This window comes from Micromys minutus (genome assembly GCF_963924665.1).
Source record: "Micromys minutus genome assembly, chromosome: 23".
Lineage (NCBI taxonomy): Eukaryota > Metazoa > Chordata > Mammalia > Rodentia > Muridae > Micromys > Micromys minutus.
The window spans coordinates 10,898,413-10,917,621 of NC_137958.1; the positions used below are offsets into that span (position 1 = coordinate 10,898,413).

General features: G+C 51.6%; 3 protein-coding genes and 1 pseudogene across 15 annotated transcripts in view; 3 read left to right on the forward strand and 1 right to left on the reverse strand.

The window, feature by feature from the left end:
- Positions 1–7,606, reverse strand: part of AGAP3 (ArfGAP with GTPase domain, ankyrin repeat and PH domain 3) — a gene marked incomplete at its 5' end in the record, with an annotated part of 50,219 nt that extends 42,613 nt beyond the window's left edge. For 2 of the 4 annotated variants that reach the window (XM_080936225.1, XM_080936224.1), the window contains one exon: positions 6,980–7,606. In XM_080936225.1, coding sequence (XP_080792351.1) covers positions 6,980–7,307 — 328 coding nt within the window. The remainder of the gene's footprint in view (positions 1–6,979) is intronic. The other 2 variants (XM_080936226.1, XM_080936228.1) reach the window with 2 other exon arrangements.
- Positions 7,607–10,189: 2,583 nt separating this feature from the next.
- On the forward strand, positions 10,190–11,045 carry LOC308435634 (prohibitin 1-like; annotated as a pseudogene). The gene is made up of 2 exons: positions 10,190–10,209; positions 10,266–11,045. The product of its transcript is annotated as a prohibitin 1-like (transcript).
- A 1,377-nt stretch (positions 11,046–12,422) lies between these two features.
- TMUB1 (transmembrane and ubiquitin like domain containing 1) lies at positions 12,423–14,850 on the forward strand. 3 transcript variants are annotated; one of them, XM_080936396.1, is made up of 3 exons: positions 12,423–12,552; positions 13,356–13,771; positions 14,041–14,850. In XM_080936396.1, exons 2-3 carry the CDS (start codon positions 13,386–13,388, stop codon positions 14,390–14,392), a joined length of 738 nt encoding a protein of 245 aa, XP_080792522.1. In that variant the 5' UTR covers positions 12,423–12,552; positions 13,356–13,385; the 3' UTR covers positions 14,393–14,850. The 3 variants fall into 3 exon arrangements, with proteins under 3 accessions (XP_080792522.1, XP_080792524.1, XP_080792523.1); XM_080936398.1 differs by lacking the exon at positions 12,423–12,552 and adding an exon at positions 12,882–13,043; XM_080936397.1 differs by lacking the exon at positions 12,423–12,552 and adding an exon at positions 13,144–13,267.
- Positions 14,851–15,070: 220 nt separating this feature from the next.
- Positions 15,071–19,190, forward strand: FASTK (Fas activated serine/threonine kinase). 7 transcript variants are annotated; one of them, XM_080936147.1, is made up of 11 exons: positions 15,115–15,252; positions 15,916–15,936; positions 16,051–16,414; positions 16,825–17,004; positions 17,124–17,263; positions 17,831–18,044; positions 18,143–18,302; positions 18,407–18,498; positions 18,568–18,703; positions 18,782–18,896; positions 18,971–19,190. In XM_080936147.1, the coding sequence occupies exons 2-11, from the start codon at positions 15,925–15,927 to the stop codon at positions 19,076–19,078; spliced, it is 1,521 nt and encodes a 506-aa protein (XP_080792273.1). In that variant the 5' UTR covers positions 15,115–15,252; positions 15,916–15,924; the 3' UTR covers positions 19,079–19,190. The 7 variants fall into 7 exon arrangements, with proteins under 7 accessions (XP_080792269.1, XP_080792273.1, XP_080792275.1 ...); XM_080936149.1 differs by having other exon boundaries at positions 16,183–16,414; XM_080936144.1 differs by lacking the exon at positions 15,115–15,252 and adding an exon at positions 15,327–15,503.
- Positions 19,191–19,209: the final 19 nt, after the last annotated feature.

Sequence of the window (19,209 nt, forward strand, 5' to 3'; positions counted from 1 at the left end):
TATAAGCTACACAATGGAATAAACCCTTTCCTCCCCGAGCTGCTTCTGGTTGAAGTGTTTATCAGAGCAACAGAAAGCTAACAGCCTGCATGCACATATGTGTGCCACATGCATGTCTGACGCCTCCAGGGGGGACCAGATCACAGATACCAGAACCGTGTATGCTGAGAACTTACCCCAGTTTCTCTACAGGAGAACTCAGTGCTCTGAACTACTGACCATTTCTTCAGCCCTTCAAATGAGGCTTCTTACTTATTTAGTGTGAGATAGTGAGGGTCTCACTATGAAGGTTGGCTGGCTGAACTCCCTACACAGGCTTGTAGCCATTAACTTTGGTTTGTTTCCCAACTAGTTTATAACTTAACTACACATTTATTCTATTTTAAGTTCTGCTATGTGATTGGTTACTTCTCCTCAGTTTCATGCTACTGTCTCCTTCAGCATGGGGCTAATCTCCCTTGCCTGACTCTTTATCAGAATCAATCAATCTCTCTCTCTCTCTCTCCTCTCTGTCAGAACTCCCACCTCCTATTTTTTGCCTCAACTCATTGGCCATAGGCTTTCTTATTGACAGGTGATGCTTCCATACAGTCCACAAGAGATCAACATGCCTCTGCCTCTCAAGTGCCGGAATTAACAGTGTGAGCCATTATAGTGGCTCAAATAAGAGTTTTTAAATGGTTTATTTATTTTTGTTATTATTTTTATGTGCATCAGAATTTTTTGTACATGTATGCCTGTGTGAGGGTGTCAAATCTGGAACAGGAGTAACAGACAGTTGTTAGCTGCCATGTGGGTGCTGGGAACTGAAGTTGGGTCCTCTGGAAGAGCAGCCATCTCTGCAGTCCTCACATGAGATGTTTCTAAAAGAACACATTCTATGTTTCTGGGAGGAGCACCCCTTCATGTATGTGTTCTCCATGCACCCAGCTGAGTGGAAGTGATACCTTAAGAGCCATGCTTCAGATGGAAACTCACGTAACCAGAAAAGAGTACACAGGGAAGAGGAGGTCTAAGCCACTGTAGACTGCAATCTACAGGTTTAAACTCCAGGGCAGTTTAAACACCTATGTGCCAGCTGACGAAACTATGCAAGTGAGGAACTGGAACACCAGCCAAAGGTGCTGGCTCTGTGGCTCATAGTAGGGCCTCAAGGGGTTTACTCTAAGTCCTGGGCCATCTCATGTGCTAAATGAAAGGACACTGGGGAAAACCAGGGGAGTTCTGCAACACTGAGAAAGTTTTTGTGTTCAGGACAAAGCTGGAGACCAGGGAGCATGGAGAGGTGGCAGACAAAGTGTCCGTGTGCCTGTTCACCTTCCTGCCCTACCCACCCCAGGGCAAACTGCCAGGGTTAAACTAACTTCAGAGCATGTGCCAATAGAGGCTGATGTTTAGGTGATGAGAAGTAGGAAGGCATCTGTCTCCCCAAAAATCCATCTTCCAGGGCTGGAGAGATGGCTCAGAGATCAAGAGCACTGACTGCTCTTCCAGAGGTCCTGAGTTCAAATCCCAGCAACCACAGAGTGGCTCACAACCATCCATAATGAGATCTTGTGCCCTCTTCTGACCTGCAGGCATACATGCAGGCAGAACACTACATAACAAATAATCTTTAAAAAAAGAAAGAAAGAAATAAAGAACCCATCTTCCCTAGTGATACCTTCCAAGCATGATCAGAGCTCCCCAGAACCTGGACCAACATGACATGTGCTAACAGCTGGCCAAGAACTCAAAGGCACAAGTCAAGGGGCTTACTCTCATACAGGCCACTCCATATTCTTGCCTGAATCTTCTCAGGTCACCTAGGTCCTGCAGAAGGAAGCACCAACTCCCATGGTTTCTTGAGATCTTAGAAGATGGAAAAGAACAACTATAAGAGAGGGCATTAAAAATTCCTTTTCCAACTAGCACAGACACCCACAACTAAACAACGTGCAGAAGGACTTTGGGTCACTCAGTTCTAATGGGATGTCTGTATTGAACCTCTTCCTGGGCCCAGGAGCTGTGGACAAGCAGAGTAAATGACTATGCGAGACAGAGACCATGGGTGAGACCAAGAGAACAGTGTGTTCCAGATGCACGTTATGAACTCATAGCCCATGAGTGCACACTCATGACCTTCATAGGCTCAAAGTGTATGTGGTCCCAGTGATGAGAGGAGGAGGTAGATGCAGGTTCCCACCCTTAACTAAGAAGCCGTCTACAGCTATTCCCACAACAGAAAAATCATTCTCTCCAATAGAGTGTATTAGCCACACTTCAGGACATGCCCCAAGCACAAACTCAACACTATTTTTGTAGACATTTTGTCTCATTTTGTTTTATTTTTTTTAAGATTTATTTATTTATTATATACTATAGCTGTATACACTGTAGCTGTCAGACACACCAGAAGAGGACATCAAACCTCATTATAGATGGTTGTGAGCCACTATGTGGTTGCTGGGATTTGAACTCAGGACCTCTGGAAGAGCAGTCAGTGCTTTTAACCACTGAGCCAACTATCCAGCCCCTCATTTTGTTTTCTTCAGGAATTTTTTCTTATTAATCTTTTACTTGTACATTTTAGTTTCTGTGTTTGTTCCTTTGTTTTTGTTCTTTTTTTTTTTTTTTTTTTTTTTTTAAGAAGCAAGAAAAAGAATACAAAGTTGAGTGGGTAGGGAGGTGGGGAGGACTTGGGAGAAATGGAAAGAGGGGGGTAAAACATAATCAAAATATACTGTATGAAAAAAAGATTTTTTTCAATTAAACAAATTTCCTTCCCCAGTGTCCATTTCACCCATCAACTGTTCCCTATGAACACAGAGACTATAGGCGCACAGAGACTCACTTGCTATATACCCTGAATACCACATGTATGTTTTCAGACCGCTCCTAACACAGTCCCCTGTGGGTGGGAAACCCTCTGACCAGCACACCCAGCTCACACTTGAGAAGTGACAGCTGGTGGTACGTAGGGGCACAGCCTGCTTCTCCAATGAGGGAGGTAAAACTGGCACTGACTCTAGAGTCAATGATTTGAGGGAGGTTTTCCTGAGGTCATAGTCTGAAAGCATAGTCCTTTATAACCCTGAAGCAGATCTCCCAGCTTTGCCCTGGTTTCAGAAAAGCCAGTTTCCTTACTACCACTCCAGATGCCCTCTGACACCTCCTGCCTGCTGAGCCAACCGGAGGGTGGCTGGGCCAGCCCATACTGTGTCTCTCCTCCCTCTCTCCCCTTTGTTCTCCTGTGTTCTGAGGTCCTAGATGCAACTGGGGCACCTATAGGAGTTAAAAAGATGAACTGGGAACAAATACACTTTTTGCTGCCTACCAGCACCCCACATGGGTATCCTTTCTCAGAATTCCTAGAACCCTTGTGTGAAAAGTCCTACATAAGCAGCCATGCCCCCAATAGGCCCTCTCCACTGAAATAGCTAACTGTAGGAATCACAGAGTGACAGATGTAGGCTCCAACCCAGTCCTGACCTACAAGTTAGGGCCACTGGGAAAAGCCTAGCTTGGGTACTACTGCACAAGACAGCAGATCCTGTGGCAAGAATCCTCAGGGTGGAGACTGCCCTAAACAATCAGCAAAGTCAGAAGGAGCTCAAGAACTTCTATGTCCTTTCCTTATGGCAGGAATATGGGAAGAGAAATCTCAGAACAATGGGGAAATGCAGCCATAACGTTAACCCCAGACTGGTCAGGCAGAGACTGTGGCTGAAACCCTTTTCCTGCTGCTCTCTCTGGCTTTCCCAAAACACCTGGCCCTTCTCTGCCTGAACCAAACAGGAAGAAGCCCATATCTCTTCCTTCCAGTTCCTTTGGGATATCCCTTAACCCACAGCCTGGGTAGGAAGACAGGAAGAATGGGAACTGCATGAATGAGGCTGAGAACAATCCAGGGAGAGCAGGAATGCTCAAAGGAACTTATAGGAAACATAAACCCCAGGGAAAAACAAAGGGGTTTCATGCAGCGGACAAAGCTGGGTTCCTGCATACACAATAATAGCCACAGGGCATACACAAATAGGCAACTGTCCAGGCCCAGAACCCAAATCCCCTAGAGTTGCTCCTCCTAACACCTTCTCTGGGCTTCTGGATGGCCAGGTCTACCCCGAGTCTTCCCCAATCACTGCCATCAACTGAAACCCTGCTGTCCCTGCATTCTTCTTTCTAGGAAGCAACCCCAGAGGCAAGGAGACTCACTTTTCCTTGGGAAGGAGAGAGGCTGGGTTCACACTGGTCCCTCCCATTTCTGAGGGTCAGTTTCCCACTGGTGAGGCTGAGTGACTCAGAGGTCCTGCACAGGTCTTCCAGGCCCTGGTAGTGTTTCTGTCATTCCCTGGAGCTAAGTGCTGGGCAGGTGTTCTCTCTTGAGTAGGAAAGGAATTTCTGTGTTTTAAATGGTTCTGGCAGTCACCTTCTGACAAAACAGAACAAGCCCTTCACAAGAGATTAACTGAAGGAAGGTCAGCTCCTTGAAGCATAGGCTCCTGGCAATTCTGTGTGCATGTAACATCCTACATCTGTTGGGCTTAGGGGGCTCAGTCCAATCAGAAAGACTAAGATGCTGTTATCACCCTTCTCTGGGCAAGGTGGGAACACTGTCTTGTAGAACAGACCGATATGGTTAGGCAAATGGAGAATTCTACTGCAGGAAGCACACAGGGCTGAACACTGGAGAAGTCTGGTTGAATAGGTTTAACCTTTTTTTTTTTTTTCTTTTTAGCCTGCCTACAGTGGAAAAGTTGGGTCGGCAGAAACATGAAAGCCAGCAGGGTGGGAGTAAAAAAAAACGAGTTCCTAGAAAAGGGGAAGGTGAAAGAAGACACTTGGAGGTTTTCCCAGACCAAAGAGACAGGGACAGGGTGGGGACAGCAGAGCTGAGGGCTGTTCGTATATGGGGAACAGCTGGGTCAGTCTGGTGACAATGATCATCAGGGCCCAGGATTTCATGATGGTGGCAGATGGAACAGCGGGGTACTTCCAAACCTCAATGAGGAAGTTGGTCTGGGTGAAGGCTCTAGAAAATGTTGCCTATCAGATTGAGCTTTGGACAGAGATCAAAACCAAAACAAGTACTTCCTGGGATCATGACTTGCACAGAAGATGCCCAATTTGGTATGTGAGTAGGAATTATTAGGTCGCTAATAACACTAATAAATATGAATTAGGTGTGGAGCTTGTTCAGCCTGTCTTCTCCCTACTCTTGAAAATCTCTGGACAGCTGATCCCCCAACACACACAGATACACACACTCACACCCAACATCTCTTTCTCAATCTCTCTCTCTCTCTCTCTGTGTGTGTGTGTGTCACTTGTCCAGTAAGTTGTTTCATCCTCCCAAAAAGGCAGAAGTCATCTTGGGAGTTGATGAGGAACTGAGGAACTTCATACTTCCTCTAGGAACAGAGAAGCTCTTGAATCTGAGAAAAAAACAAAACAAACAAAAACCAAACAGACAAAAACAACACCTCATCTCTTCTGAAGACCCTGGGCTCACACAAATGCTGCCTCCCAATCTGCAGCCACAGCGGTGACTCCATGCCATTTACTCAAATCCATGTTAATGAGTTTTTTCTGTCACCTAATTAGTTCACAGTGAACTCTGCCTTGAAAGGAAAGAGAGGAAAACAGGCTGGGAAAAGATCAAAAGGAAGACAGCTGGGAATGTTACAACAAAAGGGCCCAGATCTAAAGGTGGAGGTGGTGAGGGGGGCTCTATTTCACAAAAGATCTGGAGACTCATCAGCTATGGGTACCTCAAAAAGCAAAACAGGGCTGTTCAAGTACAGAGAGCTCCAAAGCCTCACACAAGATGGGAACAGGACCTAAACTGAAGGGCCCAAATAGTGGGCATGCCCTTCCCAACTCCATGTCGGCAGCAACTGGCCTTGGCTCTCCCTGCATTGCCACTAAGGCAGAACCCACCACCTGCTGGTGGGCGTCCCCCTTCAAGCAGAGTTGGAAAAGGAAGCAGATGGACCAGGGCGAGGCCCATCTGTCCCAAGCTTGCTAGAAGGTCAACACTGCCACTGGGGTGCCTGTTGCTGCCAGCTAGCCTCCACTACACCAAAGGTGGTCGCGGGGCTTCTTGCCAGCAGTGTGCCCCCAATTAATGTGCCCTTCAGCTGCCAGAGTTCAGGGCCCATGTGCCCACAGGAAGGAACACTATTAGGAGCAGTGCATGGCCTGGGGTTTACGGTCCCCTTAGATCCAGGCCCGACCTCCCTAGAGGTCAGTCAGCATCCTGACAGTCGCATGTATGCCTGGGGGTTAGAGGGCACTGATAGCGCTGAGAGACCATCCAGTGCCTCCCACGCGGCCATAGCTCCCCAGTCCTGCGCCCAGGCCAGGCCCGCGCCCGCCTGGCCGCAGAAGCGTAAGGGTGGGTGTGCGTCGGGAGAGGGCGCCGCGGGGAGCGCCACCCTCCAAAGCCTGCAGGAGAGGCCCAGGAAGGCTGCCATCCACTAACCCAAAGCTCTGATCCTCCACCTCTACTGCCGGGCTGGGCCAAAGTAGCAGCTAAGATTACTCTCAGGAATCAACCCTACCACCTTCACGACCCACCAAGGTTTTGCGTCGCACCCACCCGACCGGACTGTGCCAAGCCAGATGTGGCCCCAGGGCCTCCCGGTCCTTGGCGACTCAGAGCATCAGTCCTTGGCGCGACAACCATCTTCACATCCCAGGTTATGAAGAGAAAAACACACAAACACACTCAGAAAATAAAAATAAAAAACAAAAAACGTGTCCAATGGCACAAGACCGAACCCACCGTCCCTTTAAAAAAGTGTTCTTGTATGAGACATGGAAAAACCTGGACCAAAGCTCTGCAGTAGGAATTAGCAAACCGCGAACCTCAGCTCCATAAGACCCCTGAGCGCCAGAGGGGATGGACCGGGGGTGGAGGACACCCCCCCCCCAGCCACCGGCCAGCACTGCAAAGGCCACCGCGCCTTAGATCCCGCAGCCCCCCGGCTCCGCTCACCCTCGATGGAGATGACGTGCTCCCGGATCTGGTTCTGCAGTGCCAAATCCTCGATTCGCTCGATCAGGTCGTAGATGGCGTAGATGTTGGGGTGTACCGACTCGAAACGTTGGATCTCGGCCCGGATAGCGGCCGAGTTGGAGAGCGCGAACTGCTGGGGGGGGCCGCCGGCCAGCTGCTGCGAGGGGCCGCCACCCCCGGCTCCGGGCCCCGCGCCGCCGAACTGCCCGCCGCCCCCCGCGCCGCCGCCGCCGCTGCCGCCGCCCCCCGGAGCCGCCAAGCTCTGCTGCTGCTGAGGACTCTGGCCCCCGCCTGCCTGGAAGTTCATGGCTCCGGAGGCGCGGGGCCCGAAGCGGGCCCAGCCAGGGCCTGGGGCGGCGCGGCGGCGGCGGCGGCGAGCGAGCGCGCGGGGCTGGCGGGACCCCTAACTACGAAGCGCGCGGCACAGGGTTAGCACATGAGGCCCGGAGCCGAGGCCAGAAGGCGCGGCCGCGCACGCTGGGGCCGCCGCCCGGCGTTTACCGGCGCTGAGATCCCGCCGCCTCGGAGCTGCCTCCAGCGGCAACAACAACGGGACCGGGAGCGCGCGGCCCGGGCCCTCCCCGCGCGTCATGCGCACGCACCGCCGCCCCCGCCGGCTCCGGCACACGCAGCCGAGCCCCCCTCCCAGCCGCCCCCGCCCCTCCAGCGCGTCGCCCTGCGCCCCCGCCCCTCTCTCGCTCGCAGGCGCCTCAGCCTCCACCCCCAAGAGCCGCTGTTGGCCGCGGCGCACGGCCCCACCCACTCGCGTAGGCCCTTCCGCCCGCTCGCCGGCCCCTAAGCTAGACGCCTCGAGGGCCTCCCGCCTGAGGATACGACCACGCTGTCCCCACGTCCGGCCAGCTGTCATTTCTACCTCTCTTCCATCGCTCAAGGCCGGTGTGCAATTCTTGGGCTACTCCAAAGGGTTCCCTGCGCCTGAGGGTGCTGATAAATGGGACTGATTGTCAGAGAAGCTCGCCCAGGCCCAGCGGCGCCACCCTCTTTTAGTGCTGCACCAGCTCCTCAGTCTCCAGGCCTCGAAGTCAGCCCTAGGGATCATGCCAGCGTTCTCTTCCCTGGCTCTCTGCCTGGGTCTTCACTGCTGGCTGCACCGCAGAGACTGGGAAGGCTCCCCGTTACTATTTTCAGTTCTCCCTGAGCTTCACCCAAGGGCCTCTGCAAGCTTGAAACAACAGTGTCCCAATTCTTATCTCACAGTGACAGCCCTCTCCCAAAAGACCCTCTCTACCATACTGAAGAGGGTTCATTGGTTCATTAAAGAAACACACCAGAACCCACATGGGTCTGCAAGGGAGTAAATCTGCTAGAGGATGCCAGGTGTCATGAGGTACATGTTATCCCAGCACAGGGGTCATGGGAAGATTAGTTCAAGGACAGCCTGGGCTACATAGGGAGTTCAAAGCCAACCTGAGCTGTATGAGACCATCCTTAAAAACCAAACCAGCGAATACAAGTACATGCCTAAAGTCCTGGTGTTAGGAAGGCAGATTCTAGATCACCAATCCTGTTTCAAAAATGAAAGGCAACACTGGGTAGTAGTGAGGTGCACACCTTTAATCCCAGTAGAGGCAGAGGCAGCAGATCCATGAGTTCAAGACCAGCCAGGTCTACAGAGTGAGTTCTAGAACAGCTGGGGCTACAAAGAAAAGAATCTGTCTTGAGAAAAAAAAACAGTCATATTATGTCTGAAGCAATCATTATGCTATGCAAGGCATAAATGTTTCAAGGTTTCTATAACCCTCATCTAACTTTGATGTAAATTATGGTCTTTGTGGGTTTTGCCTTTTAACTCTGTACCCCTGAGCTTGGACACCAACAGACTTCAGAGACACAAACCAACTTTTGGTCTGACCATCAGTAAAAACTTAAAACTTTTAATTTACACAGTAGTCAAGAGTATCTTAAGTAGATCATTTCACCATTGATACATGCCCTGCACCCCCCTCTCTTAGTCCTAGGGTTGGACTGCAGGCCCTTATTAACCATGTTGGGCAAATGTTCTACACATATCTATGTATGTGTATGGTGTTTTCCCTGTGTGTATATATGTGTATTATGTACAGACAGGTACCTGATGCCTAAGTCCTCTGAAAGAGCAGCCACTGGTCTTAACGGATGAGCTATCTTTCCAGCACACATGTCTTTTTTACACTCATTTCCACTTCAAAATGCAACCTGGACTTTTCCCCAAAATAATATTGCCTATTATTTGATGTTTTACCCACCACCCTACATTTCTCTTAGTTTCCAAAGGACCAGATACAAACTAATCAACTCTTGGACCTCTCAAACTACTGAAAGCTTCTATCTGTATGATTTTAGGAATGTCTTGTAAATTTTCTGGACTTAATCTGAAAACTGTAGTCATTAAACAGAAAATGCAGCTTTTCTCATAGAAAATTATAGTTCTACTTTATAATTTTTTGTACTTTATGATTTTTAAAACTAAATACTAATACTCTGGCCAGGTGGTAGAGATGCATGCTTTCACTCCCAGCATTCAGGAGGCAGAGGTGGATGGATCTCTGTGAGTTAGAGGCCAGCCTGCTCTACATCAAGATTTCTAGGACAGTTGGGGCTACATATAGAAACCCTGTCTTGAAAAACAAAACTATAGATAAACAAACCAACCCATAGCATCTCTGTTAGATGCTTAAATAGAATTGGCAGCAAGAAGGTCCGCCAGAACTTCTTGAGGGGGGAAAAGTTCCAAAGTGCTGCCCCGGCCACCAGCATATACCTACCTACCTTAACATTCACTGATTGTCTACATCTCTATTCCTCTGTTAGTGTATGTATAAATGAGGGCAAGGAGAGGAAGCATTATATGTCCAGTATCTTGCACAATACCTAGCATATAAAACATTTAAGTATAGCATAAATGAAGAAATATGAAGAAGCTAGAGACAAGTTAGTTCCTTATTTTATAAATCCAAGATGATGTGCTCAAGGCAATTATTTGATCTGTCTTAATCTGAAAACTGAAGTAAACAGAAGTGCCATCCATAGAAGACCAGATAGATCATTTTTAATTAAGACTGGACTGGATGGGGCTAGAGAGATGGCTTAGGAGTTAAGAGCATTTGCTGTACCTGTTATACCTGCTGCTCTTGTAGAAGACCCTGATTTGGTTTCCAACATCTACATGACTCCTAAAAACTGCTAATCATGGGGGAATTCATGTGGAGGTCGGAGTGGAAGGAGGTGTGAGCGGAAACAACAGAAGGAGTCATGGCTGCCAAAGCAAGTTCGGCCTGGCGTTAGCAGTTGCAGGGGGTGGGGTGAGCTTTTCGTTATAGAATGTGGATGCTAGAGCCGTCATCTTTGACCGATTCCGTGGTGTACAGGACATTGTGGTGGAGGAAAGGACTCACTTTCTCATTCCTTGGGTGCAGAAACCAATCATCTTTGACTGCTGCTCTTGACCATGGAATGTGCCGGTCATCACGGGGAACAAAGACTTACAGAACGTCAACCTCACACTACACATCCTCTTCTGGCCAGTGACCAGCCAGCTTCCCGGTGTCTACACCAGCACCTATGAGGACTACGATGAGCCGGTGCTGTGGTCTATCACCACAGAGATCCTCAAGTCGGTGGTGGCTCTCTCTATTCGATGCTGAAGACTGATTATTCAGCTGGTCTCCGGGCAGGTGAACGATGACCTCACAGAGCGAGCAGCAACATTTGGGTTCATCCTGGATGACGTGTCCCTGACACATTTGACCTTGGGGAAGGAGTTCACAGAGGTAGTAGAAGCCAAACAGGTGGCTCAGCAGGAAATGGAGAAGGCCAGCTTTGTGGTGGAGAAGGCTGAGCAGAAAAAGAAGGCAGCCATCCTCTCTGCTGAGGGTGACTCCAAGGCAGCTGAGCTGATTACCAACTCACTGGCCACAGCAGGTGACAGCCTGATTGAGCTGCAGAAGCTGGAAGCTGCTGAGGACATTGCATACCAGCTTTCCTGCTCTCAGAACATCACCTACCTGCCAGCAGGGCAGTCTTGCTCCTCCAGCTTCCCCAGTGAGGCCAACCAGGCCACGGCCTCCATCATTCTGAATGACGCCTTCCTTCTGCCCCACCCCAGAAATCACTGTGAAATTTAATGACTGGCTTAAAGTGAAGGAAATAAAGGTAAAATCAGAAGAAACCCCCCCCACACACACAAAACCTGACTATCACTCTAGTACCAATGCCTTTGTCTCACCTCTAGAGGCACCAGGCATGCATGTGATGTACTCACATATATTCAGGCAAACACCCATACAAATATAATATACAAGCCCCATTTAAAAAAAATAGTTAGGGTCTTGTTCTGCAAGCATAAGGACCTCAATTTGACCTTTCAGTATTCATGTCAAAAGCCGGGCATGGAAGCCACTACCTGTAACCTTAGCATAGGGAGCAGAAGACAAGACCTGTATGTGTACACTCACATGTATGCATCACACACATACACGTATGTGTGTGCAAACTCCCAAGTAAAAACTGCTCTGTAAAATCCAGGATTCAAGATTCCTGCAGATATTGGAGTGAAAGGAATAAGGAAAATCTACAGAGGGTAGTTGTCACCATGGCTATACCCTTTATACAGAAACACATTTTTTAGGGGTGGAAGGAATAAGTCAGTGTCTCTCTAGGTGGCCAAAGGTAGTCTCAACCTCTTAATCTTCACCTCAGCTCCCAGTGCTGGGATTACAGTGCTATGCTACCATACTTAGACAGTCTCTCAGTTTAGGTTTTGGTGAAGCCAAATGCTTTAATACTAGGTGAGCAAAACACAGTGACATATATATTTTACAGAACTGTCATTCTTATTTAATAAAACACCAAGTTTCTTCTTTCCAACTGACCTAGAATTATACTCGTTCAGAGATTAAGTAACCCATCAGAGATTGTGTAGCTGATGAGTCTACATGAGATCTCAGAATGTATGCTCTGTTCTAAAGTCTATGCCACTTTTACAATCTCATAGGGACACAGTCAGTGGAGGAGAGGCCAGGAAAGGAGACAGCCGAGTCAGGCACTCTCTCGAACAAGTGGGGCGGGCAGCCCACGCCTTCTCGGCTGGAGTCGATTTAGAAAACCAAGCTACTTTCTGACGTCCACTGTGACACAGACTGGGCTGGGGTAATGTCCACCTGCGCTCCCCAGAGTCTTCATCACTGCCTCACCAACGCGGGTGCTCTGACGTGCTGCAGGATGACGTTGGTGTCAGGAGTGACAGATGCTCTAGCAGCTGGTGGCGGGGATAGAATTTCTTGCTGCTGACCAAATTTCTGTGGACAAGCAGAACCCCATGGTCCTCCCTATGGGCCCATCGACGAGTCACGGATACCGGGAACATCTGGTTCATCCCGGCACGTGGGTTCACAAAGCGGAGGGCGGGAACTAAATAGGGTGAACTACAATCCCCACAATGCTCCCGGGCCGCGGCAGCAGGGAAGGAGAGGGACCTCAGGTGTCTGCGACCTCTCAGTGCCTTCGGCCCGGAAGTTCCCGAGGAGCCGAGATGGAGCTGGTGGAGCTGGGCGGTGAGTCGCTGTGCGTGGCCGCGCCCACCCGTTCGCCCCAGGCCACAGCTGGGACCTGATTGCCCCGCCCCGAGATTGCTGGTGCCCTCCTGTAGCTCTGGGGGGCGGGCAGATGGGAGGAGTGATGGAGCAGTCGGGGGTAGGGAGGGCTAAGTCTAGGTTCTCCCCCAGGGATCAAGGGTCTGGAGGCCTCTGGGTTTGGCACCCAGGAGGCGCTGAGTCGTACTGCTGCGGGGTGGGCTTTGGGTGGACCCGAGAAAGGGCCCGAGCTGAGTTGACTCCAGATTGGCCAAGGGCGGAGTTTGACGTCTGGGGTTGTCTAGGAAGCTTTGAGAAGCAGTCTGTGTTGTGGGTGCAGTTTGGGTAGATGGTAAGGGGGAGGTCAGGGGGCTATAGAGACCCTTTTGTCAGAGACACTTAAGCGACAGGGCATCAAATGAGCTTTGCTATAAATAGGTGGAGTGAACTTTGGGATGAAGCGGACCAAATAGGTAAGCTTTTTGGGTAAAGTTCAATGAAGGTTAAGTTTAAGGAGAGGGTTGCTTAGAAAAGCAAGGCCCTTTCTTGAATGTAGGGTTTGGGTGAATCGGGAGCTGAATGAAGATCCAGAACTCAGATAGCAAAGTTAGGACTTGGAATCTGGTGCTGGAAAGGGACATACCCAAAAGGCAAGTTTGGAACTACAGGATGCTGGACCAGTCCTTATCTTGAGTGGGTAAGAACACAGAATGACTAGGACAGTTAAAGTTGGGATGATTCCTGACCAGAAAGCAGCCCCTAACCAATTCTTTGTGCCTCTCTAGCTCCATAGCACCTCTGGCAACACGGGTGCCATGGCCTTGATTGAAGGCGTAGGCGATGAGGTGACTGTCCTTTTTGCGGTGCTTGCCTGCCTTCTGGTGCTGGCCCTCGCCTGGGTCTCAACACATACCACTGAGAGCCCAGACCCCCTACCACAGCAGTCAGGGACCACAACACCAGCACAGCCCAGTGAAGCTATGGCAGCCATCGACAGCATCAGAGAGGAAGCCCCAGGGGCTGAGAGTCCGAGCCTGAGGCACAGAGGTCCATCTGCACAGCCAGAGCCTGACACAGGGGTCACAGCATCAACACCTCCAGACTCTCCGCAGGAACCCCTACTGCTACGGTTGAAATTTCTCAATGACTCTGAACAGGTGGCCAGGGCCTGGCCTCAGGACACCATTGGCTCCTTGAAAAGGTAAGCTGGGCAGAGAGTAAGAACAAATGCTAAAAATGGGGTGGGTGATTATAGAAGAGCCACCATGAAACTCTCCAATATTTTCTGTTTGAGAAAACTGTCTCTTCTCATTACACACCATACCTGTTAACCTGTTCCAACCTGTCCTCCTGAAGCCAGGATCTGGGTGGTCAGGTGTAAGGCAGGGGTAAAAGTGAGGATTGGTCCTCTGAACAAAGGACCAGGATTGCCTGAGGCCTGCTTTCTTACCCAGGTCCCTCTCTCCTCAGGACCCAGTTCCCAGGCCGGGAACAGCAGGTTCGACTCATCTACCAAGGCCAGCTTCTAGGAGACGACACCCAGACACTGGGAAGTCTCCACCTTCCCCCCAACTGCGTTCTCCACTGCCACGTGTCCACCAGAGTCGGTCCCCCACATCCTCCCTGCCCACCGGGGTCAGAGCCCGGCCCCTCCGGGCTGGAAATCGGCAGCCTTCTGTTGCCCCTGCTGCTTCTGCTACTGCTCCTGCTCTGGTACTGCCAGATCCAGTACCGGCCCTTCTTTCCCCTGACCGCTACCTTGGGCCTGGCAGGCTTCACCCTGCTCCTCAGTCTCCTGGCCTTTGCCATGTATCGCCCGTAGTGCCTCCACGGGCTTTTGGCAGTGTAGTTGGCCCCTCTGGACCTCATTCCCCAAGGCGCAAAGGGAGCTGCTGTCTGCCCAGGCCCACCTCACCCGCTGCCTGTCTTTTCCCACTGCCCTGGAGCCCAGCCTTGCGCAGCAGAGGACTCCAGGTGTTCGCGGAGACCGCTCCATGTGATCTTCATAGCTCTGGGCCATCTGGGGCTGCTGGCCCTCAGCCTTCAATGACAGTGGGCTCTTCTGGATCAGGCACTTGTTGTCGCTGCCTTGGCCCGGCACAGAGCCAGGCCACCTCAATGGGCCCATCTTATTGTGCTGACAAGAGGATCTAGATACATCTAGTTTCAAAGAGCTGCTTAGGCTGAATTGGAAACCGGTGGACTGGGAGACTGGTGAAGGGGAATTGAGAGGGGCAGAGTTGTTTTCTGGAATTTGTGCAGATTAAAGAAACTGTGACGTTTTCACACCTAGTGTGTCTTTGTGGGGCTTAAGGATGAGGAGCCTTTGTCCTAGGAGAATGGGATCTGCCCTAGGTCCTGAGTGAGCAAGCTACCCCAGGGCTGGACAGCGGATCGCCACTCGGCATCTTTCAGGACAAGCTCTGTAGCCCCGCCCCCGCGACGCGCGCACTTCCCGGAAGCGGGGGGCGGGGCTCTCGACTCCTCTGTTCGCAGCGCCTGTCGGGAGCCACGTCTCCGCTGCCCTGGTGCTGGGCTGCGATTGGCGTCTGGGGGCGATCCGGGGCTGCTGGGAAGATGGCAGACTCGGTGGCCCGCTGATGAGGAGGCCGCGGGGGGAGCCCGGCTCCCGGGCCCCGAGACCTACTGAGAGATTGACCTACGCGGGGCCCGGGGAGTCATGTAGGGTGGCGCCTGCGGGACGGACCTCGGGAGGGCGGCGGGAGTTGGTGTTTGTGGCGGTGATCAGGAGCTGTTAGCCTCCCGGGGCCGGGACAGGGTGTGGGGGCCCCTCCAGCGGACAGCATCAACTTGGCAGACGGCTCACTCGGGCTCGGCGCGCGCCTTGTGAGGTTGCGCTGTGTTCTCATTTCACTAGTGTGGAGGCTTAGGCAGAGAGGCGGAGACATTATTAGTCCAAGGTCATGCGGCTGGTAAGTGGGAGCGCCCAGCATGGGACCCAGCACCGGCCCGCTGCAGAACCTGCGTTCCACCCACCCCGCCGCCTCCTCCTGCGGGATGGGGAGGTGGTCGGCAGGGCTCGCCGGGACCACCGGGGCTCCTGGCTGGGTGCAACCACTAGCTCTGTGAATGACCTCGGGCTTAACCTCTCTGCTGCTCTGGGCCTTGTTTGTCCACCTGTGAAATGAGGTAATGCCAGCCTTGCGACTCATCAGCTTGCACGGAGCATCGAAGGAGATATGCATGTGAAATGTAATAGAGTTGCACTGAGCACACTTAAAGAATTAGGGTTTCTGTTTTAAGGAATGGGGGAAGAGGGGCAGGATGGGAAAGAATACCAGAGCAGTGACACGGGATTTTTTTTTTTTTTTTTTTAAACTTCAGGCCCTTTGGATGGGGAGTCAGGTAAGGACTAGATAGCATATTTCCCCTTGGAGGAAACCTCACCCGGTTTTCTGGGCCACCCCCTCAGGGTCTCCACCACCCAGCTCCATGCTTCGAATCCTGCTCTCTGCCCAGACTTCCCCTGCTCGGCTGTCTGGTTTGCTGCTCATCCCACCAGTACAGCCCTGTTGTTTGGGACCCAGCAAGTCCGGGGACCGGCCTTTTGGAGGAGGCCCTGTGCAAGGCCTTCAACGGCTTCTGGAACAGGCACGAAGCCCTGGGGAGCTGCTGCGATGGCTGAGCCAGAACCCCACCAAGGTGCGAGCTCATCACTACCCTGTGGCACTTCGTCGTCTGAGCCAGCTCTTGGTGTCTCAGCCTAGGCCCTCTCCTGTGGAGCAGGCCACACTGCAGGACTTGAGTCAGCTCATCATCCGAAACTGCCCCTCCTTTGACGTTCACACCATCCATGTGTGTCTGCACCTTGCAGTCTTACTTGGTGAGGAGGGTATCTGAAGGTGTGGGTGTTTAGGGAACAGTAGGAGAAGAGAAAGCAGTAGAGGACTCAGCCATTGTTAACTCTGATTCCCATCCAGTAGTGGCACACCCCCAAGCATCTTTCTCACTGCAGGGTACTAGGTTCTTTCTAATACAGTGCTCTAGGTAGCCACGGAGGCACAGTTTGTTATACTTGGCACAAGGTGACTTTTGTATAAGGCTTTCCCCACACATTGTTGATACATCATGTTCACATGATACCATGTCACTCCACTGAAATAAGTATTTTCCCCTTTCCCCATCGTTTTCAAGAAATAATGACAAGGAATTTGAGGACTCATTCATTCCACTTGGCAAGATAGCATACCCCAGCTCTCTTACCAGGATGGTCTTTGTCCCTCTCCCTCCCAGGCTTCCCATCAGATGGACCACTCCTGTGTGCCCTCGAGCAGGAGCGAAGGTCCCGTCTCCCTCCAAAACCACCTTCCCCACATCAGCCTGCCATCTATGGTGGTCAAAGGTTGGAAGCGGCCCTCAGCTGCCCCCGTTTCCTGCGGTACCCTCGTCAGCATCTAATCAGAAGCCTGGCAGGTGCCAAGGGTTAAAAGTAAAAGGGAGGCAAGGGATGAGATGAAGCCACTGGGCTGAAGTGCAATCTAGCCCACAAGAGTCTTCCTTGAAGGCACAGTATGACAGGCTGTTCTTCACAGAGGCAAAGCCAGAAGACCTGACTCCTCATGTAATGGTGCTTCTGGCGCAGCACCTGGCCCGGCACCGGTTGCGGGAACCCCAGCTTCTAGAAGCCATTGCTCATTTCCTGGTGGCTCAGGAAGCCCAGCTCAACAGCAAGGTGGGCTGGCCTTCCATCCTTGTATGTTTCTCCGAGTTGTCCTCAGCGACTTGGTTAGGCCCAGCCCCTTATCTAGCTTGTTTGGCTTCTGGAGCAAGCTGTCCAGCTAAGCTATGTTTTTTTACCCCAGGACATCTGTCTTGTTCACTGATTGTCCAATTCTCATAATCAGTAGAGTGGTATGTCTAGGGCCCTGAAGCTTCCCAAAGCTCCTGCAGAGCTGCCTAGTTCTGCTCTCATCCTATGAGTTACACCCTCACAGTTATGTTCTTACTGTGGTATATAGCTCAAGACACTGCTTAAGCTGTAAAACTTAGGGCCTATGTGGATATGGAGGGCATTCTGCCTGGAAAGCAGTTACTGACTGAACCAGGCCTCCCTCAGGTTGTACCTATTAAACATGCAGGAGAGCTTGACATGGTGGCATGTGCCTTTAATTCTGGCAGAGGCAGTAGCATTTGGCTCTCTGGGTTTGAGGCCAGCCTGGTCTGCATAACCAAGTTAGCTTTAGAGACATAGAAAGACACAGCAGTGTTTCCTGCTGGATAATGCTGCCTTTTTCTACAGGTGGTACAGAAGTTGGTCCTGCCCTTTGGGAGGTTGAACTACTTGCCCCTGGAGCAGCAGTTTATGCCCTGTCTTGAGAGGATCCTGGCTCGGGAAGCTGGGGTGGCACCCTTGGCCACAGTCAACATTTTGATGTCACTGTGCCAGCTGCAGTGCTTGCCCTTCAGAGCCCTGCAGTTTGTCTTCTCCCCCAGCTTCATCAACCACATCAATGGTATGCAAACAGAGTGGCTGGTGGGGGCAAGGGCTGTAGGGCAGGGGCATGCCCAGGTGTCAGCCGCCCAGTGTCCCCCAGTCCCTGCTTCCCTACAGGCACTCCTCCTTCTTTGATTGTGCGACGCTACCTCTCTCTACTCGACACGGCTGTGGAGCTTGAACTCCCAGGATACCAAGGTCCCCGCCTTCCCCAGAGGCAGCGAGTGCCCATCTTCCCACAGCCCCTCATCACTGACCGTGCCCGCTGCAAATACAGGTGGGCTAGGGGAGGGGGCAGCCCCAGGAGCAGAGTAGGAAAGCCAGAACCATTGTTTCCTAATGGAAGAATACCTTTCCTTTACCACTGTTCTTTCCTTTTAGCCACAAGGACATGGTAGCTGAGGGGCTGCGCCAGCTGTTAGGGGAAGAAAAGTACCGTCAGGACCTGACTGTCCCTCCAGGTTACTGCACAGGTGAGGTATGGATGGGGAGGGGTGCTCAACATAAAGCTGTAGCAAGGCTAAGGCTTATCTGTCCTACAGACTTTCTACTCTGTGTGGGTAGTTCTGGTGCCGTGCTACCTATGAGGACACAAGATCCCTTCCTGCCCTACCCACCACGGTCCTGCCAACAGGACCGGGCTAACTTTAACTCTACAACCCAAGACCCTACCCAAAGGTAAGGAAAACGAAACAGAGTTGGGGAGCCCTGGATGACTGTCCAACAGCCACCTGACCCAAGTCTACTGCTCTCCAGGGTGGTGCTGATGCTGCGAGAACGCTGGCATTTCTGCCGTGACGGCAGGGTGCTGCTGGGCTCTCGGGCCCTGAGGGAGCGGCACCTGGGCCTAATGGGCTACCAACTCCTGCCGGTGAGAAATTCTGTCCCACCCCACCCATATGTGATCTAACAGCCAACCCACTGCAACCTGTCTTCTCTTTACAGCTGCCATTTGAAGAACTGGAGTCTCAGAGAGGCCTGCCCCAGCTCAAGAGCTACCTGAGGCAGAAGCTTCAGGCCTTAGGTCTTCGCTGGGGACCTGAGGGTGGGTGAGGGAGCACACATGGGGCTCAGGATGGATCCCCTATGGGGAGGAGGGTGGACAATTTGCACTTTGGCTCTCTGTTATCTTTTTTTTTTTCATTAAAATCCCTTTCCTTCCTGATGATGAATCTCATTTCTGG

Excerpts from the sequence above, each read along its gene's own strand:
- TMUB1 (XM_080936396.1), top strand. The coding sequence starts at position 13,386 with ATGGCCTTGATTGAAGGCGTAGGCGATGAGGTGACTGTCCTTTTTGCG. Across the intron at positions 13,772-14,040 it reads ACCATTGGCTCCTTGAAAAG|GACCCAGTTCCCAGGCCGGG; the intron begins GTAAGCTGGGCA and ends CTCTCTCCTCAG.
- FASTK (XM_080936143.1), top strand. The coding sequence starts at position 15,171 with ATGAGGAGGCCGCGGGGGGAGCCCGGCTCCCGGGCCCCGAGACCTACT. Across the intron at positions 17,005-17,123 it reads TCTAATCAGAAGCCTGGCAG|AGGCAAAGCCAGAAGACCTG; the intron begins GTGCCAAGGGTT and ends TGTTCTTCACAG. Across the intron at positions 18,303-18,406 it reads CGTGCCCGCTGCAAATACAG|CCACAAGGACATGGTAGCTG; the intron begins GTGGGCTAGGGG and ends CTTTCCTTTTAG.